At 36.1% G+C, this 18,113-nt stretch overlaps 1 protein-coding gene and 1 pseudogene across 1 annotated transcript; one reads left to right on the top strand and one right to left on the bottom strand.

Moving 5' to 3' along the window:
- Positions 1-2,238: 2,238 nt before the first annotated feature.
- Positions 2,239-9,371, bottom strand: URH2 (uridine-ribohydrolase 2). Its single transcript, XM_039122764.2, is given in 10 exon segments — positions 2,239-2,585; positions 3,971-4,106; positions 4,192-4,299; positions 5,266-5,362; positions 6,229-6,333; positions 6,431-6,474; positions 6,477-6,615; positions 7,284-7,343; positions 8,975-9,090; positions 9,211-9,371. Coding segments are annotated over 10 exon segments (966 nt in total). The 5' UTR covers positions 9,263-9,371; the 3' UTR covers positions 2,239-2,476.
- Positions 9,372-9,432: 61 nt separating this feature from the next.
- LOC148700285 (uncharacterized) lies at positions 9,433-16,342 on the top strand (annotated as a pseudogene).
- The last annotated feature ends 1,771 nt before the right edge of the window (positions 16,343-18,113 follow it).

The raw sequence follows: 18,113 nt of genomic DNA on the forward strand, positions 1-18,113 counted from the left end.
ATTAAATAAAAACACCCTTATTTTTCATTTATGTACTAAAATGCCACTATTTCTACTACGTTGTGATTTGCTAGTGGCTGGATTGCGTGTTTGGGTGTTGTAACCCTGGGTGGCCGTCGGATGGTTAAGGGGGTGAGGATCGGGTGAGTGCGGTGGAACACCAACCCCAAGATTCGTGGGACGAAGTTTACGGGAACCGTTGGATCTAATACACTCTGTGATCTGACGGTCAATGGATCGCGAGAACCCGGGGAACTAATCGGGGTCGTGTTTCGTGTGCGCTAGCTGACACCTTCTGATCCGTGTGAGATGGAATCCTCTCCGTATCGTAGTCGCCGGCATATCAATTGTGTTACCAAATTTTTCACTGCAGTGCAGGAAAAAAAATTGCTACCAGACCCAATTATTGAACCCTGTATGACATGTGGCCGGGCGTAATTGGTTCTTGGTGCCAGTAAATCACTCTGATCCTTTTAGTCGCATATATCGTTTCTTGACACGTGGCTTGTAGGTGAGCGTGTTAACGGTTCCGGCAATGAAATTGGTTAGGATACCATCCCGAACATCGGGCAGGACTGTTCTGTCACAGTCTTAACATTCTGATTAGCACATTTTGAGACATTCCTTATCCTAAATATCGGGACCACGGCTTGTTCTATTCTATAGAAAAATTGGAACAGTCTCATCCTACAAAATATAAAATTTTATTTCACATAGTATACTAAGAAGTAGATAATGAGCAATTTCTTTAATCCTTAAGGTCCCTCTTGATGCTTTACTTCTAATGATGCTCGATATATCCACCATCCAACAAAGTAAAAATATTTTTCAAATTGTTCGATGCTCCTTACTAGCCCTTCTGATGTCTTACCGGCATTGTTGAAACTAGTACAATGGCGGTAGAAGTAAAAATCAAGGTTAAAAAAATGCTCCCATTTTATGGAGGCTGGGTTGAATGTTGGGTTTAAGGGCAAGTGGAAAGGGAAAAGGAAAAAGATTCGATGCCCGACGCATGCCAAGATTAAGATGCAACTGTTATTACAGAACTTGGCATATCATATGGTATAGAGATGGGTGAAATTTTTTGTTGAACTAGATCCATCGTTGAGCTAGTGGATCAGTCTAACCGTGAACCAACACACACAAATAAGCTTATATTGCGCCCTTTGGCTTCCGTCTCTTTTTTGTCTACCTTCGTGCATATTGTTTTATGATTGGACTGGTCTATGGCTGAGCTGGTAGATCTGACCCAACTAATAATTTCGCATAGAGATGGTTAGTATGCAGCGAACCTAGCAGGACTTGCAGGGGAGAGATGCTACCTACGTGGTATGATTGTGGTAGCTTAGGAGGTGGATGACATGATGCCACCATCCAAAAGAAGCCTACCCAACCATTCCTAGTCCTAGAAGCAAGGCCAGCGGGAGTCATGCGATAGTTAATAACGGGGGTAATCGCTTTCAATAATTAACTAGTATACTCTTATTAGCTATTAACTAGTATACTCTTATGAACTAGTCCACTTCTATTAAGAACACCTGCTGGTTCCTTTGTTTGCATCAAAGCCTTGCTTGCATGGGTTCAGATGACTCAAAGAGATGGCAGTCATAGGGCACCTGAAGACCATCTAGAGGTTTGAAGGCAATAAATTAATTTTGGAAATAAGTTTTTTTTTTTTTGGGTGCAAATCCAGTATGTTACTAACAGATCTTTGCAGTTTTCGAACAAATTGATATGCTTGGATTTTTCTTTTACTGCATCACAATTTAATTTGCATGTGTCGTGCATGTAAAAACCATGGGCTCTTAAATTTCCAATATTATTGAGTGCATTCTTCAATTATTCATGTTCCCAATTAATCAGATAGCCCTCTATCTTGGTGTTGACTGAAAGATTTTGTTGCTATTGTTGGATTACGTAAAGCTGTAGCATATGTTCATTCCACAGGCTTAAGTTCCTAAAGCAGGATTGCTTGGGAGATCTCTCTTCCCCGTTCAAACTATTGTACTCTTACATGACAGTAGGAGTGAGATGAATCAAGAATCTACCCTACATGGGGAAATCTGCCTTCTAGTGTGGCCTGTGCTCATTAAACTTTCCAAAACCCTGTGAAATTTGGATCTTTGCTTTCTTCAAGTAAGTGCTCCATCAATGGACTTACAACCCACCAAACTACAAGGACTTTAGGGCACTATAGTTCCTGAACTGCATATAAGAATCTCATTGCACTAAGAAATCTGTACCAAAAGAGCCTGGTGAGCATTTATAAAAATTCCAAGATGTTCCTCAATATTTGATTGTATGCCATCATTTTAGAGTACAGGGGAGAAATCATATTGGTCCCTTCTTTTGTCACGGAATATGAAGTAAAAGGAAACTGGTACAAATGCAACAACTAATTGATCACTGATGACCAGGCTCTGGCCACTTCTTGTTTCCCTAGCTGCGATATCTTCCAGGCTATGGAGCACTGATGCTAAGAGTTCATGAGCCTTTCCATGACCAGCTCAATGATGGCAGGAGCATCGACTGTGACAGCAACTTTCACAGTTGGCTTATCGGACCACTCTGTGATTTCGCCATACCTGGAATGTTTTGGCAAGAAAATCATACTGAGTCAGAAGATCTACAATTTAGTAGTACAAGCCTCTTGTATATCCAAAATTTCTTTACAGGACATGAAAACCCTTCTGTTTTTATCAATTTATACAAAGAAAACCATTGTCAACACAATTATCTTTAATTAGAAGTAGCAATGGACGAATTCATACGAACATAAATGCAAGATGCGACTCTCTCTCTCTCCCCCCCTGTGTATGTGTTTTATGCCTGCGTGTGTGCGTCACACACACATATGCAGTAGATGTATGAATCATGACAATATGAGCAAGAATGTAGGACAGAATCTTTGATGCAATGGAAATTATCTGCCTTCCATGGGTGCACAATCTCATGTAGCATTGATTGTATTGATAGGAATTGAACAACCATCATAATGATCAACAAGCCTTGTCCTCTCTTCAGGTCTGTTTTATGAATCTATCTTCAGTATTCTTATGCAAATACACTCATTGGTCTTATTCCATTTATGAAACAAATTTATCTCCATAGAACATGCAGTTTTATGCAAAATTACAGGTGGTTAGACACTCCTTCGAATCTTCAGTTATCTATTTAAGGCGTGCAAATGATTAATGAGTGCTGAAGCATTTTAAAGCACCAATGAGTGCCATGGCATGACTAATATTGTTGGATTCTTTTTTTAATGTCCAAGAACAAAACCAATTATAATAGTATTAAGCAATATAAGATTTCTATTTTGCATTAAAATCATTTATACAGTTAAAAAAAAACAGATCCTTTCTATAAAGGTGATGTCCATCTTCATATTAAAGTGCAAGGAAGTTCTAAAGTTTTGTATGAAGTGATAACGTGTACTCGGATTTAATCATGTGATATGACACTTATATTGGTACTGTTTATAACTACCTTTTCTGCAGTAGATGGCCAGAATCTCATCATGATCTTTGCAGGGAAATGGACTGTAAATTTTTATTTTGAAAGTCCTTTGCTGTTAATTTTGTAAGTCGCCCTAGCATTATGTGATTATCTGTCTCATCATTACCATTTATCATCTGACATCCAAATGAACAATATAATAATAAAATTTGGAATTTCATACTTGCTTCTGTAGCTTGACCATGAGAAGAACTTAAGAGAATGTCCACTGATCTGGTATATATTGCACTAGTGTTACCTACATCACAACTATGATCTTTGACATCTAAGTAAACTCCAATAACCATGAGAGTAGTTTTAGGAGAATGGTGATAAATGCATATCAGCATGTGACTGGAAAATACAAATGGATTATACTACAATAAGCTCATCTCCGTTTAAATTTCTTGTTCACCTTCTATTATTGTTAAACATGCATGCGATTAATCTCTAAATAGCAAAATCTGCTGACCTTTTCTTGGTATTATCAAATATTGTAAGGCCTCTTGTGATGCCACTTGTCTGAACCCGTACCACACCTTCAGTATAAGTCAACAGTGATGGATTGACTGCTGCAAGAAGTGCTGTTGGGTCATGAAGGTAGACAGCTGCATCCAAAAGACATCCATAAAAACATTACAATTTGTGCTACCTTTGCATCATTTCTCAATAATTTCTCCTTCCACAACGAACCTTGTGTTGAATAGGCTTCATGATGATACGAAAAGTAAATCCCTAAGATTTTGCACAGGTATTGGGCATATTTGCCTTTTGATAGTGCAAGCTTGTTTTGATCAGCTTCTGCAATGATGTCAAAATGTTACTTGCTCAATGAGAAAATAGATAATGCAGCACCATCAACTTTACATGTCATTATTATTGCATGAATTTTAATAAAAAGGCCTGTCTTGACTAACTGTTTCTTTAATTGTTGATAATCAATTCATAATGAGTTAACATCAGGAATGACTTTCATGATCCCTAATTACAATCTACAGGGACTAAACAGGTTATGTAAATGATTATGGAACGAGGAGAAGAAATAAGGAAAAACAGCAGGCTATATGAAGGCATGTGCCCTGTGTGCTAGCAAAACAGATTATGACAGTTATTGTCATGTTTAATCAATGCCCTGTGAAAGTAAGAACTCCGAATAAAGGCTTAAGGCCAGACCATCTGCAGCTAACATTATTTTTCTGTGAATCATACTTCAATGAATTTAATTTTGAATATATTTGATCAAAGAATAACTAATGATAAGTAGAATCTTCAAGATGTCAGAGGAAGTAACTTCTCAAATTTGGTTATCATATCCATCAAAGCAATTGAAAGATATAGGATGATCCTTTCTTGCTAGATAGGCCATTTACATATAGTACGCAAATGAGGACAGACCGAATGAGTGAGCAACAGAGATGTGTTAAGAAGCTTATGTAAGTAGATACACATGTTTGTTATTACAGAGGAGCATTGTATGGTGAAACAAAATGAATTCATGATCAGGTCGCCGAAGAGATTTGAAATTACAAGTAAAATAACAAATATTCTTTTGGACACTTTACATTTTATAAAGAGTTATCCTATGATCTTATGGTAAAAATCTACATCTGTGAATAAATTTAATTTTTAAAGTTTTTAACAATTGTTCTCCCGAGAAAAAACAGCAGAATATTTTCCTGACAGGTGAAACAAAATGTTTTTAAGTTTGACAGCTTAAAGACTACGCTATGGATAATAAACAACCAGTTATTTGATTTGAAAGTTTACCTGTCAGAACAATTTGGTGCGTTACATTTATTCCCACAGCCAAAATATCAGCTCCACTAGTGAACACAATATCAGCAGCATCTGGATCACCAAAGATCTGCTTATCCATTCGCAGAGAAAAAGATGAGGGTCTGTCTTTGTTAAAAAAAAAGTCAACTTTTGGTAAAAAAGTAAGAATAGTCAATAGTCATATTTTACTCATAGAACACATGTCCTCGAGATACAGCTCACACTGAGCAGACACTGGTTGGAACAAACAAAACATAAAAGTCCATTCGTTTAAACAAGTTATTTTGACATATACTGCTTCAGTTAAACAAGCAGATAACTCATATAACATAACTTTCTTAGAAGATAATAACAGGATGTTAGCTTATCTTCATAATGATAGAAATGTGCTGTATTGTATATAAAGCAATCATCCTCTTGATTGTATATTGAAAGAAAAATCTGCACTTTAATGGCATTAAAATTGAATTTACAGAAAAGCAACTCTAAGGTGGACTAGCGTACTCAAAACAAATTTCTATGAAAATTTTTGTACAATCAGAAAAGCAACTCTAAGGTGGACTAGCGTACTCAGCAAATATATGACTTGGCATGTTGCCTTAGCTTTAAGCTGTCGAAGTTTCAGTCTTCAGTCTCTTCTCTACTAGATCTTATAGTCTAATTTCTTGAAGAAAGCAAAAAGGAAAACTGACAATTTAGTATCTTCCTATGTGCAACTTAGAAAGGATGCCTTGAAATATCCAGGGTGCACGCTAAAATTTCAATGGTATTTTTGAGTTTACTAGAAAAAAGTTGAATAAACTACTATTCTGATCTGCAAATATTATGCAACAAGATGATAATGAAGTGAGGCAATCACATTAAATTATGGAAAATCCAAAGTTACACCAATCATAGATGCATGCATCATATGAATAAATGTACTAAAGCTTCCAGGACAAAGATTAGGCATACATTGGCCTCTGCTGCTGGATTGACATTCCCATTCACTGAAAATGCACCACCGAGAAGAACAATTTGCCCTATCTTTTTAGGAAATGCAGGATCAATTTGAATGGCCTGATTCAATGCCGAGAAGAGCTAGAAAAAGTTAACTAAAGATAGCATATTCAGAGTAATATGTTCAGAATACAAGTTAACTGAACAACAAACTGACCAAGGCAACATTTGTAAGTGGGCCAAGTGCAACCACAGTAACTTTCCAGGATTAAGATTCGCCTGTTCAACCAGAAAAGCGGCAGCTGACTGATCAATGGGCTTTCCTTTAGGTGGAGGAAAGTTCTGGTTTCCAAGTCCGTCCGCACCATGTACGAAGTCAGCAATTCTAAGCTTTGTACCTTTCTTTACACATTTTTAGAAAGCAAAGTAAGTAATGCTGTTCAAATATTTAATCGATATCTTGATCAATAATTTTGGAAAAAAAAAGTATCAGTGTGGAAGAAAGGATCTACTGCATGCTCACATGAGTAGGTGCACAGGAAACTAAATACTATTTACGCTGATACATTCACTTTAGGAGACATACCTAGCCTATTGTTTATACTCATTTGCATGCATCAATAAAACCAAAATCCAGCTTGTTCATGAAAATGCAGGTGGAAAAAATAAGTGTCAATAAAGTCTAAATATGCAGCTGAAAAAGCATGCAGGTAACTTCATGCACCCTGAGAAGTCCAAGAACTGCCCCGGGAACTAGTAAAATTAAGAGATTTTGACCAGAACTCAAGAGATATTGACAAACTTTTGCTGCAAGGAGCCCCGCAGAACCTTTTATGTTCAAGAATCTTCAATATAGATAGATTTGAATCTACATAACAACTTGGCATGTAAACATCCTAGTCTGGATGTACAACTGTAAACATTGCTACAGTCAATACTAGTTTCAGCTGTTTTAATAAACATCACTATTTACATACAACAAATTGATCTAGGTCAAGAAAGAAGCAAAAGATCAACAAGTGGTCTTCCAGCAATAGCCACAAAGTAATGATATATTGGTCACTACATACCGTGATTGTCACATGAGATCCCTCAGCCACTGGAATATCTGTCCGCTCTGCGATCTCCAACTAAACCAGTTGCAAAAAAAATGAAGAGAAGCAGACGAAATTTAATTATTACTTTCAAACACACCAATCTAAATGTACCAAAAAAATACACCAAATAACCAAGAAGAAATGGTTATCCTTAAAATTGACAGATAACACTTCTGAAACAGAATAAATGATCTATATTTAATGTTTATACAAAAACAAAGTAAAATGGTGTAATGATATAGTAGACAGCGCTCCTCTCAAAAGATATACTAGACAGTGGGTTATAATCTCATGTATACAAATATCCAGTGCATAGAATCTTTAATTGCACTAACAGGGCATCAGTCTCTTCAGCAGTACTCTCCATATTGCTAGAGTGATATCTCTTATTTCTCAAGTTTGTAAGTTTGCTACAATCCTTCTTTATGACTATGTCGAGGGTAGATGTGCAATAAGCAATAATTTATATGGTTATGCATATAAATAGTTAATTTGTAAGGGTATATACATAATTTCAATTACTGAAAGCAGAATACATGCAAAAGACCTAATAAAAGGATGAATTTTAGGTTAACTACTAATTATATAGTGGAAGCTGAATTTCCATTATAGAGCCTAGTGAAATAAGTAAAGGACTCCGATACTCATGCACCATCCCATGGTCTACAGTAACTATTACTATAGTGCTGTCATAGCAGAACTTCTTATGGTTATCCTATGTTGCTAATTATACAGTACTTATGCAATACACAATCATAGGCACTTGTTACCAAGTGCCCAGGGTTTATACTTGGTTTGATTTGTTCATGAAGACTAGAAAAACAAAGAAGAAATATAGTAATGGGCAATTAATTGCCAAAAACCAACACAGATCATGGGATGGTTTACCAGCTTAAGTACCTATCATCAAGCTAGATCCCCTAGCCCCTACATCACTACATTAGAGATCTTGTAAATCTCAAACTTTCAATTTACAGTACTCATGCAATACGCAATCATAGGCACTTGTTACCAAGTGCCCAGGGTTTATACATGGTTTGATTTGGTTTGGTTTGTTCATGAAGACTAGAAAAACAAAGAAGAAATATAGTAATGGGTAATTAATTGCCAAAAGCCAACACAGATCATGGGATGGTTTACCAGCTTAAGTACCTATTATCAAGCTACATCCCCCAGCCCCTACATCACTACATTAGAGATCTTGTAAATCTCAAACTTTCAATTTATTGTATCAAAATGGAAACCATCTCCATCAGGATTAGAAAAGCTCATATCCAAAATGGCTGAGAAGCTCAGCCCAATAACTATACCATATGGTAGAGCAGTGTTTCTCGAGTGATCATCAGGGATGATGCTTCGGTGGTGATATTTTGGCAGCTTTCACTGCATTTTGAATCAATTACTACATCAACTTCCTCTTTCAAGCTGGCAATTTAGATATTTTTATGAAATTGAATCTGTTTCCATATATAACAGAAGATATTCATACACACTTCTACATTGGTCAACACCCTTTCAGAAGATCGATTCAAAAAGAAGAAGATGATGATGAAGAAGACGAAGAAGAAGAATCACCACTAACCAGAAGAGCAGTTCATCAATTTTCCAGACCAGATCCAAAAGATCTACAAGAAAAAAGATGATTCATGGGAGCGGTGAATTACCAAATGCAATGCATTTCTTGTGGCCAGCGTCGTATAGACATTCCCATATATTGTCGTCAGCCCAATCACCTCTATCTCCGGCGAGTTCAGAGCCACGAATATCGCCATCGCGTCATCTGAACACAAACTCACATTAAAAACACAAATTTTACCACACAAAACCCCAAAACAATAGATTGGAAGCTAGAAATTATGGTTTTTTTAATCATTTTTGGAGATCAGGGTTAGGGTTTTACCAATTCCGGGATCGGTGTCGATGACGATCTTCTTCCTCCCGGCTTCACCCATGGCTGTGGGCAGAGTACACGAGCAGATAATAATGAAGGTTTTTTCCAGCTGCTTTCTTCTCCTTTCTCCCGTCGTTTATTTAACGACCGAACAACTCCGCACGGCGCTAGGAGAGCGCAATGCATCTTCGCCGTCCGTTTCGTGTCCCACCAATCGGTCGGCCGTCCAAAATGGATCAGATGTCCAAATGGACGGCCCAGATCACTGGGATCCACCTTTACCGAACTGGAGAAAAGGGAATGGGGCAACCTCATCGAATCTCGAAGGGCCCCCTCTTTCACCTCAATTCAGTGGGAAATTTTAAAAGCTTCTTTTTCCTCTCTTCGACGTATTTATCTTTTGATTGGCGGGGAAAGTAGAGAAAATATGATCAACAGAAAAGTATTGAAATATTTTTTAATTAAATTTTTAAAAAATAAAAAAATTATATTTTTATAAAAATATAATTTTTATAGAAATATGATTTATGAAAAAAATTTATTAGAAATATAAAAAAGCTACTTTTTCATAAATCAAAAATTATTTTATTTTTATTTTTTAAAAAAATAGTATTAAAAAAATATTAAAAATCTAATTTTTATTAAAAGTATAATAAAAATTATACATAATTTTTTTTAAAAAAATGAATTATCCATACTCTGAGAGTTTATTACTTTTTTATAATTAATTAAATATTTTTAAAAATATTTTTTTAAATATTTTATTTTAGAAATGTATTTTTTAGAAATTATATTTTTAGAAGGAAAAAACCTTTTCGGAGCCTAGAGCAAAGGTTAAGATTTGGGAGAGGGAAAAGAGACGCCAGGACCGAGCTTCGAAGTTCGGGAGGAGGAGCTCGGAAGAAACCCTAGCGAAGAAGTCTGAGGTGAAGAAGAAGCCGAGTCCGAGGGATCCATTGAAGGACGTTTCGTCCTTCTTCTGGCTCCGCAGAGGCATCTAGAGGAGCTGCTTCAGCTTTCTTCTGCCAAACTCCTCTTCTTGCTTTCAAGAACTCCCAGAGCGGCCCCTCCGGTCTCTAGAACGCTGGCCTCCAAGAATTCCGGGAAGGCATTCCCGGGCTCTCGGAAGAATGCTTCGAAACCTAGCTTGGAAGCGTCCAAACAGCTTAAATCGAAGTAGCGCCCAGAACCGCTCATCTACTCCAGAGGTGGAATACGCGGAAGCCAAGCTCCGAAGGGTAGGGTTGGAGCTCCGGCGATGCTTCGGATTTTACGAATCCTTGCGCTGAGGTCGGTTTTGAGGGAAAGGTTGAGACTTTGAATCCGTTCAGATCTGGAGATTGTCCGGTTTCCACGCCGGAGAAAACTCTTCCTGCTTTTGCTCTTAAGGTGGTCTGGGACGTGAAGGAAGGAGAGCAGATGCTTTCAAATACACAAACGTCAGCCACGACGCCTTCAATTCGGGCCTCCATATCCCCGGAGGTCCCCGCCGGGTCCTCTGTCACTCCCACGCCTGCCTGCTTTACCGCCAGCCAGGTCATCGCTGGAGTCCACGACCGGATGAAATGTAGGCCGAGAGGCATACTCACTGTCGGTGGAGGTGGAATGGAGGTCACCATGAATTCAGAAATTTGGGATTCTTTGATACCAGCTCCCATCGCTGGTGCTTCCATCATCCATTGGCTGTCTTCACCTTCAGAGAATGTGAATTCCGGCATCGGCAGTAGTTTCAGTTCTATTTCTAGAGTTCAGCTGTCGTATTGCAATGCTGAAGCTTCTGTGAATTGGCTTCTATCTCCTTGTGAGGAAGGAGAAGAGGATGTGCTGAAAAATGGCTTGGTGTCCACGAAGGTGTCTACTTTGGGTCTGAGTGTTTACCTGATCTTGGGATTTGGAGGTTTTCTCCTGCTAATTCTAAGCCTATGGAATCGCCTGAGCTTGAAGAGCAGTTGGGTCTCGACTTGCCTGTCCTCAAAACAACGCCGTTATCTGGTTATGGCTTTCAAAATACTCCTTCTACCAGGACGGGCATTAGTCCTTTCTCTATGATTTTAGAAAGGGCTGCAACATCTTCCAAATGTAAGCTTCCTAAGCCTTACAAACAAAGAGGAGGATGCCGCTATGGTTCTGCCTTAGACTTCACCCTTTTCTGGGGAAACCTTTTCTAGCTCAAGAAACAAGGTGGTTTGCCTGCATTTCGATGGATTTAATGGTGCCACTTCTTGGGACCAAAAACTTGTCGCCATAGCCGAAAACTGATGAGGTAAATGATCCTTTGCCATCACCAGGGCATAGTTTCCAGTTTGGATGCACAGCCGCATCTTCAAACTCTGTAGATTTAATTCATTTTCAGAAGCCCTCGTGCAATAGGACCTCTGCAAAAGAAGCTTGTTTTCAAGAAGGGGTTTGCCATGGTAAGAGATAAGGATATCATGGAGAGAAGGACAAATCCGTACGATTTTTGAGATGGGTGATTTGATTGCTGTCAGTGACTTTCTGATGATGAGGATAATTTCAATGGTCATAGAGAAGATAAAGTGGAGCCAGTGTTTGGTCTTAGAGTTGAGCCAAATATTGGAAGCTCTATATCAAAAGATGGAAATGACTGGCACTTAGCCAGTGGGTTTGGGCCTATTGAATTTGCTTGTGATGAAACTGCAATTCAAAAGAGCATGGCAGAGGCTCCTTCTGGACCAAGTTCATGCACAGAATCCCTTAGTGGAGATTGCATTGAGTTGGTCTCTTCTGGTGATTCTGATTGGAATCTTGTATACAAAAACGATTTGTTCGAATTATGATATTTTGTTTAGTCTTGTATACTTTGACTTGGATTGGACACTAGAATTTTATGTAGAATTTACAGCGTGCAAATCCAGCTGAAACTTTGTATATCTAAAGATCCAAGGGATGATTCTATCTTCTTCTTTTTTGTTCTTATTATTGGTCCTCTTTACTTTTGTAAGTTCAGCATACTTACAGGTGAATCTGCCTCGACTAAATTTTAGCAACCACAATAGGCTTCACAGATGATCCTAGATCTGTTCCTTATCTTCCATTGAAAACTGTCAGCCAATCTTACTGTTTTGGGATGATAAGCATATGCAAATCATGTTATGTGGATTATTTTGATTAACACAAGTAGCAGCTAGAACTGTTCTGTTTTTATCGACTAACTGGAGGTTCAATATCAGACTGTTTTACAATTTTTAATATGAGAACTATTGTAAGTTTGTAACTCTTTGGAGTTGATATGAGAGTGTCTGATGCAACATTCCAACTGTTGAAACAAAGCCTTCTTAGAGTGCTTGAAAGAACTTGCTATTGGTGCTTACACAAGATTAAAGTGAGAGTTTTGACAATACTACTCTCATATGATAAAGATATCTTATCTTGTTCTAATCTGCTTTGAAAAATTAGTATTGTTTATGTCGAGTCATGGCAACACCTCAGAGATGTATATGGTATTGACTATTGAGATTATGTAAAATGCATCATGACAAGAACTTTAATTGAAGGCACTGTTGTCACATGCATATGAGTGATTCCATCAAATGCATGCCCACCAATTCACTTTGATAGACATGCAAGCATGCACATCCAAAGCTTGATATGCTGTGCAAATATCATCCCATTTTTCTTTTAACTAGTTCCATTTTACCCCCAACAGCCCCACCCCAGTATCAAACATACACAAATATGTCTACCCATGTTATGTTCTTTATCATGAAATTGATGGCTGCATCACATTTTAGATGCAAAATTGTGCATTAGTTGTTAAAATTCCCTCTAGACTATCTTATCCCAATTGTAATGATTAACATATATGGGTGATGTGGAATATTTTTGTACTTGGCAAAACTAAAAAAACATGGCTGGAACTCATTATTTTTTCTGTGTAATATCCCTACAGCTAGGCTAGATTCCTTCTAGTGAGTAGTGTATTTCCTGTGTCATGCAAATTTATTTTGTCTGGTCTATCTTTTTTGTTTTTCAATCCTGAAAAATCATTTCAAGGATAATGATCTCATAATTTATTTATAAAGTTGCTTTTATGTCTTCTTTTTATCTTTCAATGAGTACACATTCTAGTTCTCTACATGATTGACAGTTGGAAACTTATGATATACCAATATTTATTTGCATCTAGTTCAGAAATATTTTCATATCAAGTATTTCCTAGTTGCTTTGTCTGCAAGAAACAACATTTGCTTCTTCAAGAGATGCATATAGCTTTATTTTCTCTATCTTTTAAAACATTAGATGGGCACATACAAATACATTTGTTAAAATAGCTTCTCTGTCAATTACACTAGGTGATTTGTTGCTTTGTGAAACTTCTTGCTATTTTGTGTCTACGTTGCATGGATACTGGTGTTTGGTACATATTATTGAGTTCTCTATCTTGAAAAATTCTGAAAGAATAGGACTCAGAATTTTGAATGCATAGGTTGTTATATTATAATTTTGGCTCTATTCTTCTGATCTTGTGCTTATATTATAATATTCCCGAAGGAAGGGAAATAATGTAGAGAACAAGCTCCATTAGTAGATAAGGCCACTGAATGGGAGGAGGAAAATACAAGAGAAGCAAAAAAGGTAAAGAACTGCTACCACGTCCCTAGCTAAGCCATCTGCTATACTATGTTGGCTCCTGTTGTGCATGATCATTGACAATATTCATGTTGCTTAACGGCTTAAATCACCAGTGTCAAAATTGTATACAAATCACCACAGCCAGCATGTGCTCTTATCCAAGATAGTTTTCTTTGTTGTTCAGTCCTACTCAACTAGTATCAAAGAGTTAACAAGAGCAACTTTAAGTAAAGCATGTCATATTTGCCCTCAAATCTTTTTTCTTCTGAAGTATGGAGAATCTAAATCCCCATTCACTAGCATTCCCAGCAATGGCCACTTAATTGATGTCCAGCTGATATTGATGTCTGTCTTAATTGAAGTATGGAGAATCTTAATTGATGTCTGTCTAGTCGCAATGTTATTGTTTTTGTTTATTGAAGACTACTCTTCTTCTAATTTCCATGACTTTAATTGCAATCTGATCTTTCATTCCTAGTTTCTAGTTCAAATTTAGGTTTTTTCATATTTTTTGTTGCAGAATATAAAGCTTTTGTTGGCGGGTGTGCTAAATAAAAAGGAAATCCAGGTATGATGCTAAATTTTCAGAATAAGGTATGATCTTCCACACAGATCCTTCTTTTATTCTTCTTCTTTTTTTAACGAAAAGAAGGTTGTGCTATATTTCTTGCTTGGGGTTTTTTCTTCACCTTGTGTCAATATGCCTTTCTATAATAGTTTAAATCATGTGACGAGCATGTGGCATTTGGAATGTACATGATGAATTAGTTGGGCGTTGAATGATCAATAAATACTTTCCTTTTAGATAGTTGTACTCCCCTTTCAGTGTTGTCTCATACCAAAACATTGTTCTATAGAAAGACCTTGAAAGCAGCACCACAAGCACTCTCATTGTAGACAGACTTGAATATATGCAGAAAAGCTAGCAAATCAGAATTCTGTAACACTTGTGTTCTTCATTGTGGATTTGTGAGCCTACGATGCATACTCTATTACTATTGGCAATCTTTCACATGTGATAACCTTCCACATGATCATGATATAATGGGATGGAAATGGTGCAAGGGAATATTTACTTGCCATTACTTTTTCAACTATGTATTTTATACGATATCTGTGTTAATAACCAATAAAGCCAGGCTTCAGCATACCAGAAAATTACAATTACAGTTATTTTAAATGAGTTTCAGAAAGAAAGTTGTAAACTCATAAAATTTCGATAGTTGATATATTAGAATAAATCCCAAATTCATGATATTGGAAACTCAGATTTAAATTTTTAAAACCTTCTCGTCCTCTTTCTATATTCCTTGAGACCAAAGAACTTCCAGGAGACAAATTTGAGAATTCTGACATTTCTTTAACCACAGAAAAGCAATAAAGATGAATTTGGAAGTAAAAACCTCAGCCATTATTATTGAATTTGGACTTTTTTTTTTCCTTTTTGATCTGGGGTTGGCATGATATTGGTGGTCATTATTATATCTTTATCCTTAAATTACAGCCTGCAGTGACCATTTCAAGTGAAAATCATCTCGCGAAAAAGGCAAGGCCTTTTTCCTTGCCTTTTTCTGTAGTCTATTGCTTAAGGCATGGCCACTAAAAGGTAAAGGGGATAAGGAATTCAACAATCTAAACGAACTAGTGGTTGTAAAGAAAAAATAAGGTTTGAAGTTGTGCAAGTGTGAAACCTAGTGTAACAACCAAAGAAATGTGATATATACTTGTTGGACCTGCTAATCTGAACTTTGAAAATGAGATCAGTTCTTCCAGTCAAGTTTGATATACAGCATACTGTGCTCCTTGAATTTAAATGGCTATAAGATATTTGTATAGTTTCTTGGATTCAAGAAGCTTGTTCTTGATGCTCATAGAAAGATTCAGTAACGGAAGGGAGGTTCTTATCGTTAGCTAATAATTATAATTAGGTTGATATACTACTGACCTGACATCAATGATGAAGGTAAACATTTCGTTGTGAGCACATTATTGCAAAAACAAAAATCTGATTGGAATTTATTGATACCAAGACTGGGAATCCAGCAACTATTGCATTTGGATCTGAATTTTAAATGTAAAGCAGCATCCAATGTTCATATTGGGTAGAACTTCTGTTACAAGACATGGTTGTTTTATCAATAATTGGATTGTGCTTTCTCACTATGATCCTTGAAATTTATGAACAGGATCCAATTTAGCCTCTTCCCAATTCCAATTGCTTGTTTCTGAGGCTTCTTGTTCTGGATTCAAAACAAAAATGTCTGCGGCATACTGCCTTTTACTCTGTCAAAGCTTAGGTTTGTCTGAGACCAATAAATTATGGTAGTTTTGGGTCATCCTCGCGGACTTGCCCATCCCCTGCACCACCTTGAAGAGCAATTAATGCCTCCAACTGAAGTCATCCCAGGCCGAGAATCTGGACCATTTTCAAATAATCTTTTACTTCCAAGTTCTTGATATGCAATACACAGCCCAATTAATAAAAAACTGAATTTAGTCCACTTGACCGGTTCGGATATAAAAGTTGGAGTAGAAAATGAAAAAGAAAGGATAAAATCTTATTCGACTTGGAATAGAAAATGAAAAAAAAAATAGAGCTCTTTTGACTTAGAGTAAAAGATAGAATTTTATTTAATTTGGAGTAGGAAATGGAACCATATTCGAGAGATGGACTCCTCATCTATCTCGATTTTTTATGAAAGCTAGAAAACCTAGCCTCCAAAAACTATTTAAGGACACTATATCGTCTTGCAGTGCTCATCAAGATTTCAGTTGAATGCTCACTGAAGTCTTAGATATTATAATAATGTATGGCTGAAAATATTGAACTCATTCAATTAATTTCAACATATGTGAGTTGATATATATTTTTAAATTAATTATACATATATTAAAAAATATATATTTCTTATTATAAATATAATTTAGTATATTTTGGTATATAAATAAATATACTAATTATCAATAAATATTTTGTTAGGTTCATTGATAATTAAGAAATATTTGTAAATTATTTATTAATAATTAATGCTTATTAATGAATATATATTATATTAATATAATATATATTTGTATAATTAATATTAATTATATGATATAATTAATATAATATTAATATAATATAAGTAAAAGTATTTTTTTAAGAAATAATATTTTCAGATTACTTCCACTCAGTAATCCAATATGGAAAACAAATATCATCCTTCTAGTGATATTTATTATCTTCTCTATCTTTTATTTTATTATTTTTTATCTATTTTTTTATACTAAATATGATAATCTAAAATGAGATTTATTTTCTCCCAATCAAACCGAACAAAAAGACTTGCAATTCGGCTGCTAAGAACTGATGAATCCCTTGTCTGGTGGGGTAGGCAAGAGTCGAGCTAATGAGCAAGTGTTGTGTGTCTAGTCATCTAAAGCCTCTCTGGGCAATCCAAAAATATATTTTTAATTTCTAATTTCATATGCAATTTCAAGAAGTTACAGTTCGGTGGTATCATCTCCTTCCTACTTGCCTATGTGAACATGACTTTGCTTCACTTTATAGAGAAACCAGTGTGTACTCTCTTTATAAAAGCGGTGGAAGGAGATGCGAAGTAGCCTTGTGCCACTTCTTTGGCATGATGTTGTTTCAGACATTTTGAGTACTCTATCTGAAGAAAATTTTTTAAAAAATAGAGTAACAATCTGAGGTTAAGGCAGGAGTGCCATTACTACTATACTATGTAAGTTGAGAATAATAGGTTTGTGTGTGTAAATAGGCTCAATTAAAGTGGACCTTGAATGTTTCAACTAGAGTAGGTATGGTCAATAAATCTTTATGCATTTGTCAAGTGCGTCACGTCCAAGTCCAACGTATAAGACCAATCTAGCTCAATGTATGCTCCAACTAGCTAAAACTATATTAGCTTTTACCAAAATTCATTAAGTCAACTATTTGTTGAATAGTTAATTAAATCCATTATGAGCAATTAAAAATAGGATTAAATTTGGTCTTCAATTAGTACAGAGTTGTTTTTGTAGAAGAGTGGATTTATGATTTTTGCATGATGCAAAATTAAATTAATACTTAGCTTTAACGGCATACGCTTGCTACCTTGGTTGGTAGAATTTTTAAAATAATAAAAATATCCAAAAAAAAAGCAGCCTAAATTAGCCAACTTTTGAGCTTCATTTTCGCAGCCTACTCATCCTTCAAGTAGAGCTTTTAGAACTATTTATTTTCATGATCATTGGAAAAAGAAATCAAAAACCTAAATTTTCATTATAGAATAATGTGTTCATTTATCTACTATATATAACTCAAAAAAACTATA

The sequence above is a fragment of the Phoenix dactylifera genome, chromosome 13 (genome assembly GCF_051530095.1).
Source record: "Phoenix dactylifera cultivar Ajwa chromosome 13, Ajwa_hap1_PhDact_Kaust_v1.1, whole genome shotgun sequence".
NCBI lineage: Eukaryota > Viridiplantae > Streptophyta > Magnoliopsida > Arecales > Arecaceae > Phoenix > Phoenix dactylifera.